The sequence below is a fragment of the Cladophialophora yegresii genome, assembly GCF_000585515.1.
Source record: "Cladophialophora yegresii CBS 114405 chromosome Unknown aczIN-supercont1.7, whole genome shotgun sequence".
In the NCBI taxonomy this organism is placed as follows: domain Eukaryota; kingdom Fungi; phylum Ascomycota; class Eurotiomycetes; order Chaetothyriales; family Herpotrichiellaceae; genus Cladophialophora; species Cladophialophora yegresii.
In genome coordinates, this window is record NW_006913051.1 from 2,527,543 (window position 1) to 2,544,018 (window position 16,476).

At 54.4% G+C, this 16,476-nt stretch overlaps 5 protein-coding genes across 5 annotated transcripts; 3 read left to right on the plus strand and 2 right to left on the minus strand.

The window, feature by feature from the left end:
• Positions 1 to 744: 744 nt before the first annotated feature.
• Positions 745 to 1,791, minus strand: A1O7_10017 (geranylgeranyl transferase type-2 subunit beta; the record flags this gene model as incomplete). The annotated part of the gene is made up of 2 exons (XM_007764001.1): positions 745 to 1,124; positions 1,179 to 1,791. 2 exons carry the CDS (start codon positions 1,789 to 1,791, stop codon positions 745 to 747), a joined length of 993 nt encoding a protein of 330 aa, XP_007762191.1.
• Positions 1,792 to 2,814: 1,023 nt separating this feature from the next.
• Positions 2,815 to 5,257, plus strand: A1O7_10018 (uncharacterized protein; the record flags this gene model as incomplete). The annotated part of the gene is made up of 3 exons (XM_007764002.1): positions 2,815 to 2,921; positions 2,960 to 3,390; positions 3,441 to 5,257. 3 exons carry the CDS (start codon positions 2,815 to 2,817, stop codon positions 5,255 to 5,257), a joined length of 2,355 nt encoding a protein of 784 aa, XP_007762192.1.
• A 559-nt stretch (positions 5,258 to 5,816) lies between these two features.
• Positions 5,817 to 8,608, minus strand: A1O7_10019 (uncharacterized protein; the record flags this gene model as incomplete). The annotated part of the gene is made up of 2 exons (XM_007764003.1): positions 5,817 to 8,028; positions 8,079 to 8,608. 2 exons carry the CDS (start codon positions 8,606 to 8,608, stop codon positions 5,817 to 5,819), a joined length of 2,742 nt encoding a protein of 913 aa, XP_007762193.1.
• A 2,155-nt stretch (positions 8,609 to 10,763) lies between these two features.
• A1O7_10020 (Atypical/BRD protein kinase) lies at positions 10,764 to 13,618 on the plus strand (the record flags this gene model as incomplete). Its single annotated transcript, XM_007764004.1, has 2 exons — positions 10,764 to 10,795; positions 10,852 to 13,618. The coding sequence occupies 2 exons, from the start codon at positions 10,764 to 10,766 to the stop codon at positions 13,616 to 13,618; spliced, it is 2,799 nt and encodes a 932-aa protein (XP_007762194.1).
• Positions 13,619 to 14,641: 1,023 nt separating this feature from the next.
• Positions 14,642 to 16,159, plus strand: A1O7_10021 (uncharacterized protein; the record flags this gene model as incomplete). The annotated part of the gene is made up of 1 exon (XM_007764005.1): positions 14,642 to 16,159. One exon carries the CDS (start codon positions 14,642 to 14,644, stop codon positions 16,157 to 16,159), a length of 1,518 nt encoding a protein of 505 aa, XP_007762195.1.
• Positions 16,160 to 16,476: the final 317 nt, after the last annotated feature.

Here is a 16,476-nt window from a genome sequence, read left to right on the forward strand (position 1 = left end):
CCCGAGCAAGATAGCCAAATGGTTTTTTGGGTGGTAGTAGCGATGGTTGGAACGGTGACCGAGTGTCAGACTTGGATTCGCAGACGGTGGAGTAGATCAGACGGCTTGAAGATGGTGTGGCTCGTCACTCGGTGATAGATAGGAGGGTGAAAGGTGCTGCTAATCCTGCTTGCTGTTCCCTGGCTTGAGGTGCGGTGGGAGGATGGTCACTCATCAACAGCTTCCCAAAATCTCAATCGTTGTAGTTAGCGGAAGGAGGGATCGACACCAGATCTGGCTCGGGATCTCGCGCCTCAGAAACAGGTTTCAGATTTCCAGAATAACCACGCGATATGTTCAAGACACTGCAGCTGGGGACGCGACAACTGTCTTTTCTTCCCTGTTGCCGGCAATTCAACTCCGCTATGCCATAGGAACATGCATTGTGCGCGTGTCCCATTCTGCATGAGTCCGTCCTTGCCCATGGCGTCGGTTTCTCAAAGAGGCGTGTTTTAGTAGGAGCGCCACAGGCACACGCCCCCGGCTCCACGGCCTAGCCTAGCCCCTCGGAAGCCCCTATGGCGCCGCGTGGTGCCGTTGCATTGTTTGGCTGTGCCGGAAAGGGGCCTGAAGCCCAACTAGGGATGCTCTGCGGCTCCCTTTTAAGGGGGCTAAGGAAGCGAAGGCCTGCTTCCCTCGCTTCATTACGGAGTACAATGCAGGGCTCTGTCATCATCGTACCACCTCACCAATTACTGTACAGTACTACGCCAGTTGCTTGCTGAGCTGCTGCTCCATGTCGTTCCATCTGCCCTTTCTCAGAGGATCGAGAGTCTTCAACGTCTGCAACCACTCTTTCACCTTGAAGTTGTCCTCCTCCTCAAGTCCTGACTTCAGCTTGCCTTCTAAGAGCGTGCACTCAATCAGCGCCTGGTACGGCCACTTGCAGTCTTGCGCATCCTCCAGGACTTCCTCAATGTATTCCCGCTCTGCAGCGATGTACTCTAGCCGCTGCTCTTTTGAAAGGTTCGGTGCCATGCTCTTCTCCGCCTGATCAGGATCAAAGGTGCACATGAGATTCTGGTGGTAGAACCATAGTGACTGGTCGTACGGGTCGAACAATGCTTTGTGGATCAACTCAAGTTCTATATGAACAGCAAAAGTAAGCATGAGTGACATGGAGGACCAAGGTGTCCTACCTTTGTTCAGCATATTTTGTCGTTCCTGATCACTGGCACTCTCCTCGTCTAGGATCCTAAGGATGAGCTTGGTGCGGTTATGCCAGGCTGAGAAGTTCGAGAGATTTGTCCCAACCATTTTCTTGGTGTAGTCAAACTCTGGCAGTGCCATACTTTGTCCCTGCAAAGCCGGGCTCTCCAGATTCTGCACCACTGTCCGTCGATAACCCCAGCCATGGAAGTTGCGGCTGTCCCGATTGAGCATTTTACCCACCAAACCCAGCTCCTCTTCCCATAACTTGCGGGCTTTGATCGCGGGCACAAGGACCGTAGCTTGCTCGAGAAGCCATAGCCTGTGGTTCCATATCCAATAGCACTTGGGGAATTTGAGTAGCAGAGGGAAGAGGAATTGCAGGTCCAGTTGAATAATATCGAGTACCTGGCTAACTCGACTCTCTTCATTTATTTCCTTCGATGATGATTGTCTCGCGAGATCTTCGAACTCATTCACGTAGATGCGCCGGCGGTGGTTCCAGACGGTGTAGTACTCTGGGTTCTTCTTCAGAAGTTCTGCCGTCTTCTGAAGCAATTCTGCTGTGAATTCCTTTGCAGCCACCTTACCCGGGCAGACCATCGTCAGCATCATTCCCTCAACCGGGTCATCTAACAATAACAACCTTTTTATTTACTTCCTCCACGAGCTGCTGATACTGAGCGATCTCCTTTAGCCCCTTTTGCCGAGCTTCTGCTGATCGCGCCTCCCGCGTCGGCGCCCGAGGAACACCATGCTGCCTGCGATATTAACGCTGGGCGACCGTAAAGCTCTGACGCAATTTCTTACGCTTGACATTATCGAGCCTTATTCTGATCAAGGTGCTGCCCGGTCAATTAGAGTTCCGTGTTAGCGAGCATGTAGAAGTTGCGAGGGCTGAGGAAGATGGAAGGATGATGTGAGGTGAAGGTGCGACGGAGATGAGGGCGAGAAGGCATCCATGTCAGTCAAATGCCTAGGCAGCACATATTATTTCTTACCTCAAATTCTCAACATCCATACTAACCATGCAGCATCGACAGGTGATGGCCTGTCGCTAACATAGATACAGTACAGATCCAAAGGTTCTTGGACCTAGCCTGCATTGTCAGCATCATTCAGGTTCCTGGCCTCTTTCTCGCAGGGTTTGACCATGATCGCCTATTGCACTCCAGCTATCATTCTTTGAGCGACCAGAATCCTGTCTTGCTTGAGAGCCCCAGTCTGAACCAGCTTGTCTCTACCAACAAGTTTTGTAAGAGACATCACCGCCGCCCCTTTTTGCACGGAAAGCTTCCCCAATGAGCAGTGACAGCTTTAGCGCAGGCTCATCGACTCTAGCTCTGGTACCGCCTCCACGCTTCGAAGCAGGAAATCATGTTGTTGAGCACGCTGGCAGTCCTGCATCTAGATTGCACGATTCTCCTCCACGGGGACGCCCACTGCTTCGTCAAACACCTCAACACCAATCCACATCTAAGCTCTTATCTGAAGACCATCCCTCCTTGACACTTCCCAGAGAGCGATCGCGTCTATAGCAAAGACGAAGCGTCAGTGCTGGGAGCCCAGTCCGATCACGAGCTCAGTTCACCTCTCCTGATCGCTTTATCCCCCAGCGCTGGTTCCATGTTGACAGACGAGAATCCTACCAGACCAGCAAGCCTCCGGTCTTACTTCAGGGCCGCGAACGGAATGAACGACGGCGAGACAACATCATCGACCCGTTCCGCTCTGTGAGCGAGAGTAGATTGCGGTCGCTGACTCGGCAAAGGAATGCGCGGAATGCCTACAATCTTCGCCCTCCACAGTACGTCCCGTCCTTTGTCCACGGAAGAGATGCCACCCCTGCTCACATCGATGGGAGAATAGCTACACGGACTCTCCGACAAATCAGCGGTGGCTTTTGGACTGTCGGAGGTCCTTTGTCTCTTCAGCTTAGCCAGTTGCAGGGCATCCCTTCTGGTTCGGGCCGCCTGCTGGCCAGTGGTACCACCGCTCCACTGCATACAGCCTCATTTCTGGACGAGGCTACTCATGACGACAAGGTTGTCGCTCATGAACGCCGCCTTGCACTCGCCCTCGACATCGATCAGGCAAGCCGAGTTCTGATGCACAATATTATGCCCGGCCAGGCACTAACTCACCAACACAGTCCGTTCGTCTGGACGAACGGTGCCTGGACCCGGGCCATGGCGTCACCCTGTACGTCGTTCCCCTTCATGTTCTGCCTTTCCCGTACTGACACGCAGCAGTTTCCCCGAAGAAAGACGAGCCACTTCGCAGCGAAAAGGCTGTTCCTACGGTGCCATTCAGAGTCCTCGACGCTCCCAATCTCAAGGACGACTATTACTGCTCCATTCTCGCCTATAGCTATACTTGTCACACGCTGGCGGTGGCACTGGGCCAAAAGGTCTATCTATGGACAGAGCAATACGGCGTGCGATACCCTCCACTGACCCCGGTACGATTAACCAACTTCGTGACTTCTTTAGCATTCTCATCTGAGAGTGGGGGCAAAGCCATTCTGGCAGTCGCCCGCAATAGCGGTAGCGTCACGCTATGGAGCTTGCTGGAACCAAAACCACGATTTGATGCGCCTCACTCATGTGCAGCGTCTTGTGTTGCCTTCAAGCCAGTGGAGACGAGACGACCGGACATTACTAGGACTGGCATGACCTCTTGTGAGGACTTGCTCGTTGGCGACGACTCTGGCAAGATATATTACTATTCGGTGCAGTGGCCAGAATTCGGGGCAGGGTCAATGACCTTGTTGGCGAAAATAGACGCTCACAGCCAGAACATCTGTGGTCTCTCTTGGTCCCCGGACGGACACCGATTTGTTTCTGGGGGTAACGACAATCGAGCGCTCCTGTTCGATCCAGAGATCTTTCTTTATACAGCTGTCCAAAGATCTTTCTCTCAAGACGTTGTTGAGCATGCTGCTGCCCCGGGCCAGAATGAGACTGGTGTACTGGTGACGCCGCCCGTGTCGCCGGAAAGGTCCGGAGCCATAGGTCCAGGAGGAGCTACGGAGGCCGGTATACAGCCACCTTCGATACAGCATCTGGGACTCCAAACACCTCCGCCGAGCCCTGCTCGCCGTGGACGGGAGGCGGCGCGAGCTCCACGGCCAAATCGATGGATCTTCGAAGACCAAAACCTTCTTCCCCGTCAACAGTCGGTATTGCGAAATGCCTTGGCCAATCCCAGTATCCCAGGTCAAGTCAATGTACACATTCATGCATTCTACCATTCCGCAGCTGTCAAAGCAATTGCATTTGCTCCGTGGCAGCCAAACCTGTTAGCCACCGGAGGAGGAAGTAATGATCGGCAGATTCATTTCTTTCACATCGGATCGGGAGCTACTTTGACGCTCATCAATGTCTTCTCACAAGTCACCAGCCTGGTTTGGAGCACTACGAGGCGGGAAATCGTGGCAACGTTCGGATATTCGCAACCTGAGCACGAGATCAGGATTGCCGTATTCAGCTGGCCAAGCTGTGAATGCGTGGTGAGCATCCCGTGGGAGCGAAAGCAAAATGGCGAGATTGGTCGCGCTTTGTGGGCGATCCCCTACCCAGGTGGACCAAACGATGCCATTCCAACCAGAAGACAATCTCGGTCCAACGAGGGGTTTGCTGCATGGGAAGCGGTTCGACGAAGAGAAGCAGAGCGCAGACGAGGCATCGCAACTACAATGGACACTCCTGCTCCTCGACTACAGCGCAGTCCAGCACCTAGCCCGGACCGAACGGCAGTGCTAACCACACCGACGAGGCGATCGCGACTATCCCCTTGGAGCCGACCACGCGACAGCGGTCACCGAAGCCAGCTCCGCGGCGAAGGTGAGCCCTGGGCAAGTCGCACCCAGCAGGAAGGGAGTCTCATCATCGCCTGCTGCGACCAAACCGTCAAGTTCTTTGAAATCTGGGCGGGGAAAAGTAAGGGCAAGAAGAGTGGCGGCTTGGGGAATCGGCCCGGTGTGCTCGGTGGCAGTCGGGTGCTTGAAGGGTGGTGTGACTATGTAGACGTGGATGAGATTGGCAATGGGGAGGAGGTCATCCGGTAGTGGATGATTGACAGCGAGGATGCAGTACATTTTGATCTTTGGAAACGGCGTACACCATCAGCGTAACCAACACTCGATAGCCACGCAATGGCATCAGCTCCGCGTAGCAGTACGCGAGGAGACAGCAGGGTCAACATATCCATATTGAACTGGGTGGGAAGAAGTATTCTTATTGTAAGCTGTTTCACACCACTCATCGTGCCTACCTGCACCTTATGCTGCAGGACAATTCGAGTTCAGAAATCAATGATGCTCATATTGATAGATGCTCACGCTGATGCTCATGCTCATGCTCATGCTCGCTGGTATCCAGTGTCACCCAGGTCCTCGCCATGCTTTGCTCTAACACTTTTCGGTTTGATCGTCATATTCACATTCACATTCGGCCCACGTCCCATATCCTGTCTAAAGCACCGCCCTTACTCCGTATCAACGTTTCCTCAACAATTCAAGGCCATGCCTTCCGTATCTTCTGGGGGAAGAGAGAAGCGAACCGTAACGCAACGTCCGTCCAGCCCCGTCCATCTACCATGCCTCACACGACGTTGCAGGGGCATTTCTAATGCCTGGTCTGGTCCTTCTTCTCCGCTGGCCTCGACTTGCTCTTTGAGCTGGGCATGGGCATATCGAAACCGACGCCGACGTCGAGATCCATAGCGTCCCTCTTGGGTGTTGAGTTCGATTTCGAGGACTTCACAGGCATTCGTTCTGCCCACTCTTCTTCACCTTCACTGTCATCGCCAGCGACCTTGATCTCTGTCCCGTCATCTTCTTCAAAATCCACGCTCCCGTCGTTGATGAAGCTCGCGAGATCACTGCCCTCGTCTTCATCCTCTTCTTGTTCTCCACTCTCATCATCGGATGCCGAGGCAGAGGACGCTGATGACGATGCAGCCTCAGCTGGCGAGGGCGCTACGTCGTCAGGATCGGACTCCTCCGCGGATGAGACGGACGCTTCGTCATCGACGAGACGGGTCCCGTTGGGAAGGCCTTCTTCGTCAGAATCATCTTCCTCGTCGCCATCGTCATCATCATCCTCCTCCGCCTCTTCGTCCTCATCGGACTCGACGCCATTAGCGAGGATTTCGTCGTCTACCACACCGTCATCCTCGTCTTCATCTTCATCTTCATGGCCTGCGCCGACGAGATCTTCCAGCTTGGTCCCCCTTCGTGCCCTCTTAGCTGGGCGGACAGTGAAGCCATCCTCGTCCAGATCGTCGTCGCTGTCCCAGTTATCTTGCCCTTCCAGTAAAATCACGCCGGGCTCGCCCTGGCCTGCTTCTCTCTCGCCCCTCTGCGCGGCTATAGACTTGCGGAACTGGACCTGTGCGTCCAAGAGATCGAGTTTCCCTTTCAGGACCAGCAAGTCGTCTAGCGTTCTCATCCGTTCGTTCAACACCGCGTAAAGGGTCTTGACCTTGCTGATGACGTCCGGCATGGAAGCGATCGCCCCGCCGTGCGCGATGCACGTCCATTGCACCCACGTGATCAGGTGGCCGTAGCGACCTGGCCTGCTCGCCAAGCGTTCCGCGAGCTTTGACAAGAGAAGACCGGCCAGAGTAGAGTCGAGGCGCTGGATCGTGGACTTCACGATTGACGTGTCTGTGGTATGCAGGACTGCTTCGAGGAGGGAGGTGTCGTTCGTGCGGAGGGATTGGGTTAGCACCGTGGACAAGGACATGCCAGGGGGGATGGCCATGGCTGGGGGTTTCGGGATAGTTAAAGCCGTTGTGTCGGTGGGAAGGGCGGCTGAGATGGAGATCTCGGTGGGGTGACGAGCCGCGAGAAGGTCGCCGAAGGAGGGTTCCTCTTTGTCTTCTTGGGCTTCATTTTCTTCCGGGTCAAGCATTTCTTCGTCAGAATCGGATTCTTCTTGGACAGCTTCATTTTCTTCCTCTTCGTGTTCCTCCGTGTCGGCTTCCCTGATCGATGCTTCGTCGCCGGAATCTTCCTCGTCGACATCGGCCTCGCTCTCACTGCTTGAGAGCTCTATTGCATCCGCTTCGGCAGGGCCGCCCGCCCCGCCGTTGACGACCACAGTCTTCGATTCGTCGACCCTTGTTTTGCCTGTATCTTTGACTCCGTTGATTGTGGCGGTGTTCAAAGTACTCGCACTTTTCACTTTGACCACGTCTTTCACGCCGTCAAAAAGCAACTCTCCGTTTCCCTCATCTTGCCATCTCAGTTTCTGGAACGCTAGGTCAACACCACCATCCGCAGAGACAAGGACAAGGTCAGGGCCTTGCAAGAACGCCGCGACGATCGGGACGGACTTTGTCTTCGCGTCGGGACTAACTAAGCGGACGGATGCCGAGGCCTTTCGTGTGAGGTTCTTTCGACTGGACTTCAAATCCCCATTGACCGTCTTGGACTCGGCGAATGGGTGGGGAAACAGCTCTACGACACCGTCATTCGTGATCGCGCAGAGCATTTGTTGCCGTTGGATATAGTCGGGCGCGTCTTTAGGCGGGGATGACAGAACGACTGCTGTGACTCCGCTAGATGTGACGAGCGTGCGAGCAAGCTTCTTCTCAGTGATGGAGTAGATGTTGATATATCTGTCGGATTCTGCAGCGAGGAAGGCCTGAGATTCGTCCGACCGGTAGAGTGAGTGGATGGCGTTCTTGAAGGAGTCGAAGCGATCTATTCGAAGGTCGTCGGATGATGTAATGTCTATTGCAAATGGTGCAGAAGAGGCACAGAGGATTTGAGGAGCGACATGGGACGGTGACGCCAGGAGACTAATGGTGGGATCTGGAAGGTTTATCGTCCTATTTCCGTTAGTTGTGGTTCAACATCGTGTGACGGAGCCAATGCTGACCTTATGGGCTGATCTGTTGACAAATCCCATTGTATCAGCTTTGCATCTTCTCCTATACTCCAGGCCTGGAGGTAGTCTGTGGGAGAGAATTTGAAAGCCTTGATGCATCGTTCATGTCCCCCAGAGAGTGTTCCAACCACTCTGCCTTCGGTGGGCGAGAACATGCAGATTTGTGATGTATTTGTCCCGTAGGCCACCACTGCACCATCGTTACTGTCCTGTTCTCTCTTGCGCTTCTTCTTCGCCTGTTGCCTCTCCCGATATGCTGCGCCATAGAACCCCCAATCCAACGACGTAATTTTCGATTTGGTCTCGTGCTGACTCCGGAGGCGCCCTGTGCTGGTGTCGTGGATCCGTAGTTGATGACTGTCAAAGCTCTGAATGACAGAAGCAAATAGATGTAACTGGAATTGTGACGGGGTAAAGGCTGACTTCAATACCGACGATTTTCGAGCATTGTTACTGGCGGTCACGGCGGGCGCAGAGGCGGACGATTTAGAGACGGCCATTTGGCCATCTTTGCGGCCCATGGTGACGGTAGGATCGCAAAGGTCAAACAGGGGGGACAGTGGAACTCTGGCCGGTTTGCGAGCTTAGAACATGGCAGCGATGGTCGAGAGCATGCGTTTGGGTTTTGCTGCCGCTTACATGTCGTAAATTCGTCCCAAAATTTATCGCTCAGTAGAAAAAAGTTACGATGTGGAGAAGGATAGCTACGGCGGAGCACTCTGACAGCAAAGCGATAGAAGCTTTACCGTTTATGGGTCTAGTGTCTTTTCTTGGGTCCTGTGCCTTCTCTTCGCCGGCCCCTCAGTCAACTTGCAAAACTCCTGCTGTGATATTTTCCCTTTTCTGCTCCATCCTGATTGTCACTCTTATCATACTGTCGCCGCCCTCTCGGCGGTCGCAGCACCCACCCTATAAATGCACCAGCACAGACAGCACTTGCTGATCTTTTACCCAAGGTTGTGCGACCTGCGCCTGCGACTCGAAGGCATGTTTGCAGTGTGACTGACAGCAAAGGTTTTACAACGCCCTACGCCTGTCGCTTCAACAGAATCATTCCAAGGTCGTACAGCTAAGTACCTTGTGTCACGAAAGATATCAGTGAATCAGTTCCTATCGGAATTTGTGCTTTCATGTCCCTTCTCCATTCACAGCACTGCGAACTGCACAAAGACATCGTCGCCATCGACACCTATGCTGGACTCGTCACACTCAAAAACACCGAAGGTGAGCTATTGAACCGCTGATAAGCAGGCAGAATTTTCCGCAGGCAAGGCTACGTGGATCTACCTCTTACCCCTTCCGGCTCGACCGGTCAAGGCGGAAACTTGCGGAAATTATGCCAACCAGGGGCAGACGCGCAGGAATATCAATCTTGGCGACAGAGGAAACCGCAACAGATGTGCAGCGACAATGCTTGTGTCTACTTCAGGTGCCACGACGGCCGCGGAACACGAGGCTCGAACTGCTTATCCAAGATGGCCTTATCATCTCTTCGTGCACGGCGACTCCATGACTCATTGGCCGCGGCCGTCACGTGACCATCGCCCTGCTGCAGCGATCATGATGCGGGAACAGGGTCCTGTTCGCTGCTCGCCCCCGCGGCATGCTCTATTGTACCAGCTACACTTTCCTGCCGACAGTACTGGGTGTCAAAACTCCATGTGCGCAGGAGAAGCTCATTGAGACAGCAGCGACAGGTGGAAGCGGACCAGGCATGTTTGTACTTGTAAAAAAATAATGGAGAGGCGGACAGGGTGCTGCGGACTGTGATTTGCTAGGCTGGAGGCCCGAGGTACGCGAAGGTGTCAGAAGTGGGCAACAGAGAGATGGATGATGCATGGCGGAAAAAGGGTGGCGCACAAAGCGGGCTAGCGGCTTCTGCACGGCCAGATGCTGGGCTCTGACTGGCAGCAGCGCGGGGCCTGCAGGGTCCCCCTGGCATAGCGTGCTGGGTCGCCGCAGGGCAAGTTGATTTCTGCGCACTCCTCGTTCCCCGACCCTATTTATTCATTTACCGTGCCCCCTTCGCAAATTCGTGAGCCCGCGTCCGACTTCATCACACTCCCGTCAAATCTTAACTCCCTAAACTCCGCCTGGATTTTTGGGGCGCGCTTGTCGCATAACAAAGCGTCTTCGTCCAACGTCGACGCGCCCATCCGCGATCCATCGAAGATCATCCATCAAACCTCAGCGGCGCATCATCTCTGCTGCGCAATACGTTGTATTGCTGGTGCCTGCGCCTGCTGGTTGGAGGTGCAGGACTGTTGCGACGCCCAGCACGGAACGGAGACGGCTGGTTGGTCAGCAGGCGATTGGTGAAAGACGGTCACGTGCCACTTGGGATCACATGACCGGCCAGACTTTTCTCAATTCCTTGTCGCCGCCTCCATCCGTCGCCTCCAAGCAGAGCTGGTCGTCGCCACTTGATTGTGTCGGCGCCTGGTCTCTGACTCTGTCGATTCCTTGATATTCTCGACCCATCTCTCGATCCATCGCCCTCTGCGACTGCCTTCCCACAGTCGCGCTTTGTGTCCTTCCTTTCTTGCGCCTTCTTTCGCCACCTGTCCACTCTGTAACATCAGCCACTTTTAATAATTAATTATTGCGCAACACCTTTTGTTCGGCTGGTCCGATATCTGCCTACCTCAGATTCCCGTGCTATCAACTCTTGGCAAAATGGATGTTGAGTTGCAGATGGAGGCTAGTGGGTATGTGAACTTCACTTTCTCTCGATCAAACAGTACGCTGACCTGACCTTCACCAGGATGCCGACCCAATTCAAATCGACCGCAGATCAACCTGAAGTGAATCACATCGCCGAGAACATGGCTGCCTCGATATCGAACTCAGAGGCAGTAGTCAACTCGAGTCCGCCGAAGCAGTCCGCAGATGACGCGCCGCGGCCCGACCGAGTAGGGGCGGTATCAGAGGCAGTTCCTGAGCGAGCGCTTTTAGTCCCGGCAGAGGCACCTGCCACGAACGGCATCACAGACCACGCCGGTGAATCTGCGCAAACTGCTACTTCAGCAGTTCCTGACTCTCAACCTCACCCTTCTCTCGAAAACAGTTCTACCGCACTTCCAGCCGCCACATCAACCTCCGACTCGATCCTCACAGAATCTTTCATTCCATCTTCCATTCCCACTGAGATCCAATCGTCAGCGACACCCGTCGAACCCAGCCAGTCCACCATGGACGTCTCAGAACCGCAACCAGTTCCGGCTGAAGCGCCAGTGTCTGATCTTCGAACCGCACCGCATTCCGACGCGCTCTCACCTGAAGCCGTTGCGGAGGTCGAAGCTCAAAAACACCAATTGGATAATTCCGCCGATCTGCCCTCCGCGCCCAAAACCGACATCTCCGACACCTTGCCTTACGTTGCGCCATCAGTAGATGTGACTGCAAACAATATTGGTCTTCCCTCACCTCCTGCACACTTGCCCCCTCCTGCGCCACAACCAGAGCCTGCGGTGCTGCCTGAGCGAGTCCCTGCAACCGAACCGGGACCAGCAGTTGACACGCTGCCGCCAGCAGAGCCCGAAGAACCAGCCCCAACACCGGCTGTACCCATGACAAGCGAATCCACCGACCAAATTATGACCGATGCGCCTGCGCTCTCCACCAAGCCGGTTCATGAGCGCGAAGAAGATGGCGACGATGTGCAACGTGCTACGAAGCGTGTCAAGACCGATGAGCCTCAGTCAGCAATTCAAGAGCCCCATTTCAAAGTTCCAGAAGTTCCCGCCGCCTCACCACCTGCACTTGCAAACGGCGACGGCGTTGTGTCCGCGACGATCACAGAGGACGGCGATGACACCGTCACCCCGGCGCGCTTGGCTCACATGAAGAAAGTCGTTTCAAACCTGAAGAAGAGCAACGCCTCGGCTAATTTCAGACTTCCGGTCGATTATGTCAGCCTGAATATTCCGAACTACCCCTTAGTTATCAAGCATCCGATGGACTTGGGCACAATCGACAACCGCCTGAAGCGAAATGAGTACAATTCGGTTTCTGCATTTGTGGCCGATTTCGAACTGATCATCAGCAATTGCTACACATTCAATGGCATTGAACATGGAGTGTCGCAACAAGCGAGAAAGATGAAGCAGTCCTTCGATAGTCAGATGAGGAACCTGCCCAAGGCGAGCATTGAGGAGCCGTCCAAAGAAGTGAAGAAAGCGGCCCGAAAATCAGAGCCAACCCGGACGGCACCGCCACGCCGGCCATCTGTGAGCACTTCTACGGTGACCGCTGGTTCTGCCGGATCACCAGTGTCAGCAGCTGCTCCATCCACCCCTGCCTTCGCTCTGAACCCTGACGGCATGCCGCTCATTCGGCGCGACTCGAGCATTACGGACGGGCGACCGAAACGAGCCATTGTTCCGACCAAACGCAATGCGGAATTCGGAGGGGGGAGGCCGAGGAAGAAGAAGTACGAGCTGCAATTGAAGTTTTGCGAAGAAGTGCTGAAAGACCTCATGTCCACGAAGAACTGGCAGGCAAATCAGTACTTTATGGACCCAGTCGATCCGGTCGCATTGAACATTCCGACGTATTTTCAGATCATCAAGAAACCCATGGATCTGAAGACAGTCAAACAAAAGCTCCAGAACAACGAATACGAGAGGGCAAAGGATTTTGAGGAGGACGTCCGTCAGATTTTCAAGAATTGTTTCAAGTTCAATCCCGACGGTGACCTGGTCAACAACTCTGGGCATGCGTTAGAGGCGCTGTTCAACAGCAAGTGGGCGACGAAAGACGAGTGGCTCTCTGCACGAGAACCGGCATCTGTAACGCAATCGGATGCAGACGAGGATGAGGACGACGAGGAAGAAGAAAGCGAAGATGAGGGCAATGACAGCGAAGAGGACCGCAGCGAACAGATCAAGCAATTGCAGAAGCAGATTGAGGCTTTGTCGAAACAGGCGACCGAGTTGAGTCAGAAGAGCAAGAAGTCCAAGTCACCCAAGGCCGGAAAGAAAAAGGACAAGACGAAAGTCAAGAAGGAGAAACCGGAAGCACCGGCGCCCAAGGCCAGCAAGGACAAGAAGGAGACCAAGAAGAAGTCAGCCAAGAAACCGGAGAAAGAGCGCTACGTTACTTTCGCCGAGAAGCAGTACATTTCCAACGGCATAGCGATGTTGCCGGAGAAGCAGATGCAAGATGCCCTTCGTATCATCCAGCAGAGCGTCCCATCCCTTGCCAACAGCGACCAGAGCGAGATCGAGCTGGACATCGAGGAAGTGCCCAATAGCGCTCTCCTGAAATTACTCGGCTTTGTCAAGAAATACGCTGGACCCCCTCCCGATGAGCCGAAAGCCGAAGTGGCCGAGACGTACCATGCACCGGCCAATACGAAGAGCAAGAAGAGCAAGCCGATGAGCAAGCATGAGCAGGAGGCACAGATTGAGGAGCTGAAGGGTAAACTGGGGGCGTATGTCGGGCCAATTTCACCGAACGCGGTGCCGAGTATTGAGACTGGGGATAGCAGTGACGATGATGACAGTGGCGAAGAGAGCGAGGAGGAATAGGTGCATTCAAGCATATCGAGCAGGTGTGGCTGGTGACGGGCATTCGCATCAAGCATATCGAGCAGGTGTGGCTGCTGATGCCGGACATTCGCATCTCTGCTTAGCATTTCGAAGACACATGGCGCATAGCCTTGGGAGGTTCGAGCGTTGCATCTCAATCAGGGGATCCACTGGGTCAATGCGGCATGTTGACCAGCGACCTCAGCCGGGCGATTGCATACGACAGTTGCGCCGGAGCGGACAAAGAGTGGCAGCGTTTGTATGATGTATGTACTTTTGCATTGAGAAATCGAGCAGAGCGAGATGAACAAGAGACAGCCTCTGGGCTCAAGAAACGGTGAGAACCACTGCATGAGCAGAAACAAGATCATTGCAAGAACGTGATGTTCCACTGTCGCGGAGGTTCGTGTAATTGTAAGAATAATAGTATCAGCAGGGTACTCGAGACTGCGACCGTAGTCGTCACCGCAATGTGAGAGAGCGTGTAGACGCAGCACCGATGACAAGGCTAAGATGACTGCGGTGGCCGATTTTCAATATCCGCAAGGCTGTCTGCCGCAGAAGTGCGAACTACCTACTGGAAACAAGACTCGGTCGCGTAAGACAAGCTCTGCTACTCCTTACTCATCGGCGCGTAAACGAACGCCCAGAATCCACAACCTAGAACGTCTCGTCTGCGGAGTACATATTGTCACTCTGCACCCACTTTGTAGGATCAAGACGCGGAAATCCCACCTCAATAGGGCAAATCTCACCGCCATCGAGTACAAAACTGGGCACCAAACACCAAACAACAAACCTTTCACGCTGTATGAAGTAGATACCACGCCAAGAGACCACAACTGGGTGCGCCACAACCCAAACCCAAGTGGTGCCGGCAAGCACTTACTTGCCTTATGTAATCAGAACTGAGAAGTTAATTGACCCGTGGTGAAGGTGAAGTCTGTTCGCTACCGAGTACGAGCATGCCGTGCCTAGCTACAGTGTTATCATTGCCACCACTGCCACCACTGCCAACGAACAATGATCCCCATCATCCGCGTGCAGGACCTCGAAGCGTACCCTTCGTTCGCGAGCACGTGGGCCTATATCACTTCCAGCTTACTCGAGGCGGATGGGTCGGGTAAAGCGGCGAATGAAACTCGTGCGCGAGCTCGAGGGCGAGGGCGGAGTTGGGAGGGGATTGGTCGTGGTCGTGGTCGTGGGTGGTATGGATCTGGACCTGCACCTGCACCGGGCGAGGGAGGAGGAGCTAGACAGGGAGAGCAGGATAGGAGAAGAGGAGATGGGCAGCACGAGGAGACGCGGGAAGGGGAGAGTGATGGTAGTGGAAGTGAAAGTGGTGATGGAGGTGAGGAGGGTAGGAGAGCAACAGACGCGCAGGAGGAGGACCGAGACGGGGAGAGTGATGATACTCGCGGGCCTCACTCTCATGCGGTCCGCGACGGTGAGGAGAATTGGTCGCTACCGTCGTCCTCGGCAGGTCTGGAAGAGCTGCTGCTTGCCGTGAGGGCGAGGCGTATGAGAGATGGTATTTTGAGGGAGATACTCTCCGAGGTTGCGTACTTGGACGAGGATGAGGGCGTGGAAGAAGGAAGCAGGTCTGAAAAGTCAAGTCGGATACCGGTGCCCGCTCCTGTGGGGACGAGGCTAGAGTACGATCAGGATAACACGAATACTGACGCGGGAGATGAGTCGGTGAAGGCTGCCTCTTCAGCTACGCATGGGCAAGGTAAGGGAGGACTATCGGTACGACTACCAACACGACTACGAGACCTTGCCCTGATTATCTCGGCGTACCTCGACGCCGCCGCTGGGCTGGATGGGCGGTCTGAATCTGGAGAAGATGAAGATCTTCTCTCCGAGGACATTGACCTGTTCAGGGCCAGTATCTCAAATATCGCAGAAGTGGTCTCCTTGCGGGCCATCGCCAGCGAATCCTCTCTCTCCGCACTCTCACAACTCGCTTCCGAACGAGATGTCGACTCCCACCTGGGCCTCTCGTCGCTATTTTCCTCCCTGCGGGTCCAGGTCGAGAAGTTGAATGCTCTACGCACAAACGCCCTGCCATCGTCCCTCGCTCGTCTGGCTTCGACGTTGCATTCCCTGCTCACGCTGCAACGTACGCTTCTCCACCTCCAGCTTAGGTATCTGGAGACGTCCAAACACGGGGTCCTTAGTCGGTATAACGGAGCGAGGGTTGCCTTTCTGAGCACAGTTGCGCAGACCATGGCATTGAAGACGCAGGTTCTCGTGCTAGAGGCGTGGATGAAGTTAGATATGTCTCCGGAGACGGAAGAAAAGAGGGCGTTGGCGAGAGCGAGGTCTCAGCAGATGGAGAAAGAAGAACGCGAAATAAATGAACGGATAAAGACGCTTGAGGGCGTGGTGGGCGAGTATGAGGCATTGGATCCCGGTGGAAGGGGTGCTGCTGGGGGTGAGATCATGGCAAAGCTTGGAAGGAGATATGGAGAGATTGAGGCGGAGATGGAGACGGTGAAGAGGGATATTGACATGTTGGAAAGAAAGCCGAGGACGTGAAAAGAGGTACTCTGGCCTCATGGGCGAGTGGTACAGGATTTACTCTAAGGCTGAGTTGTGAGTTCAGCCTTCACTCTCGTGACTGCACGTCACCGAACAGTCGTTGGTACCTTCTCGCTCCTATCAGCCTGTCGCTAATGGGGCGTAAATAGCCGTTGGCTCCGAGAATCTTTCGAATGAATTGTCAAACAGTCTGGGAGGCTGTGAGGTCTTGCGGATAAGGGGCTGTGGACAAATTGCCGTCTCCAGCCACACGTCTTGGCTGCTCGTTTCGCGGCGCAGTGGCGCCTCCTTTTGCGCTGAACAGGAGGACGGGG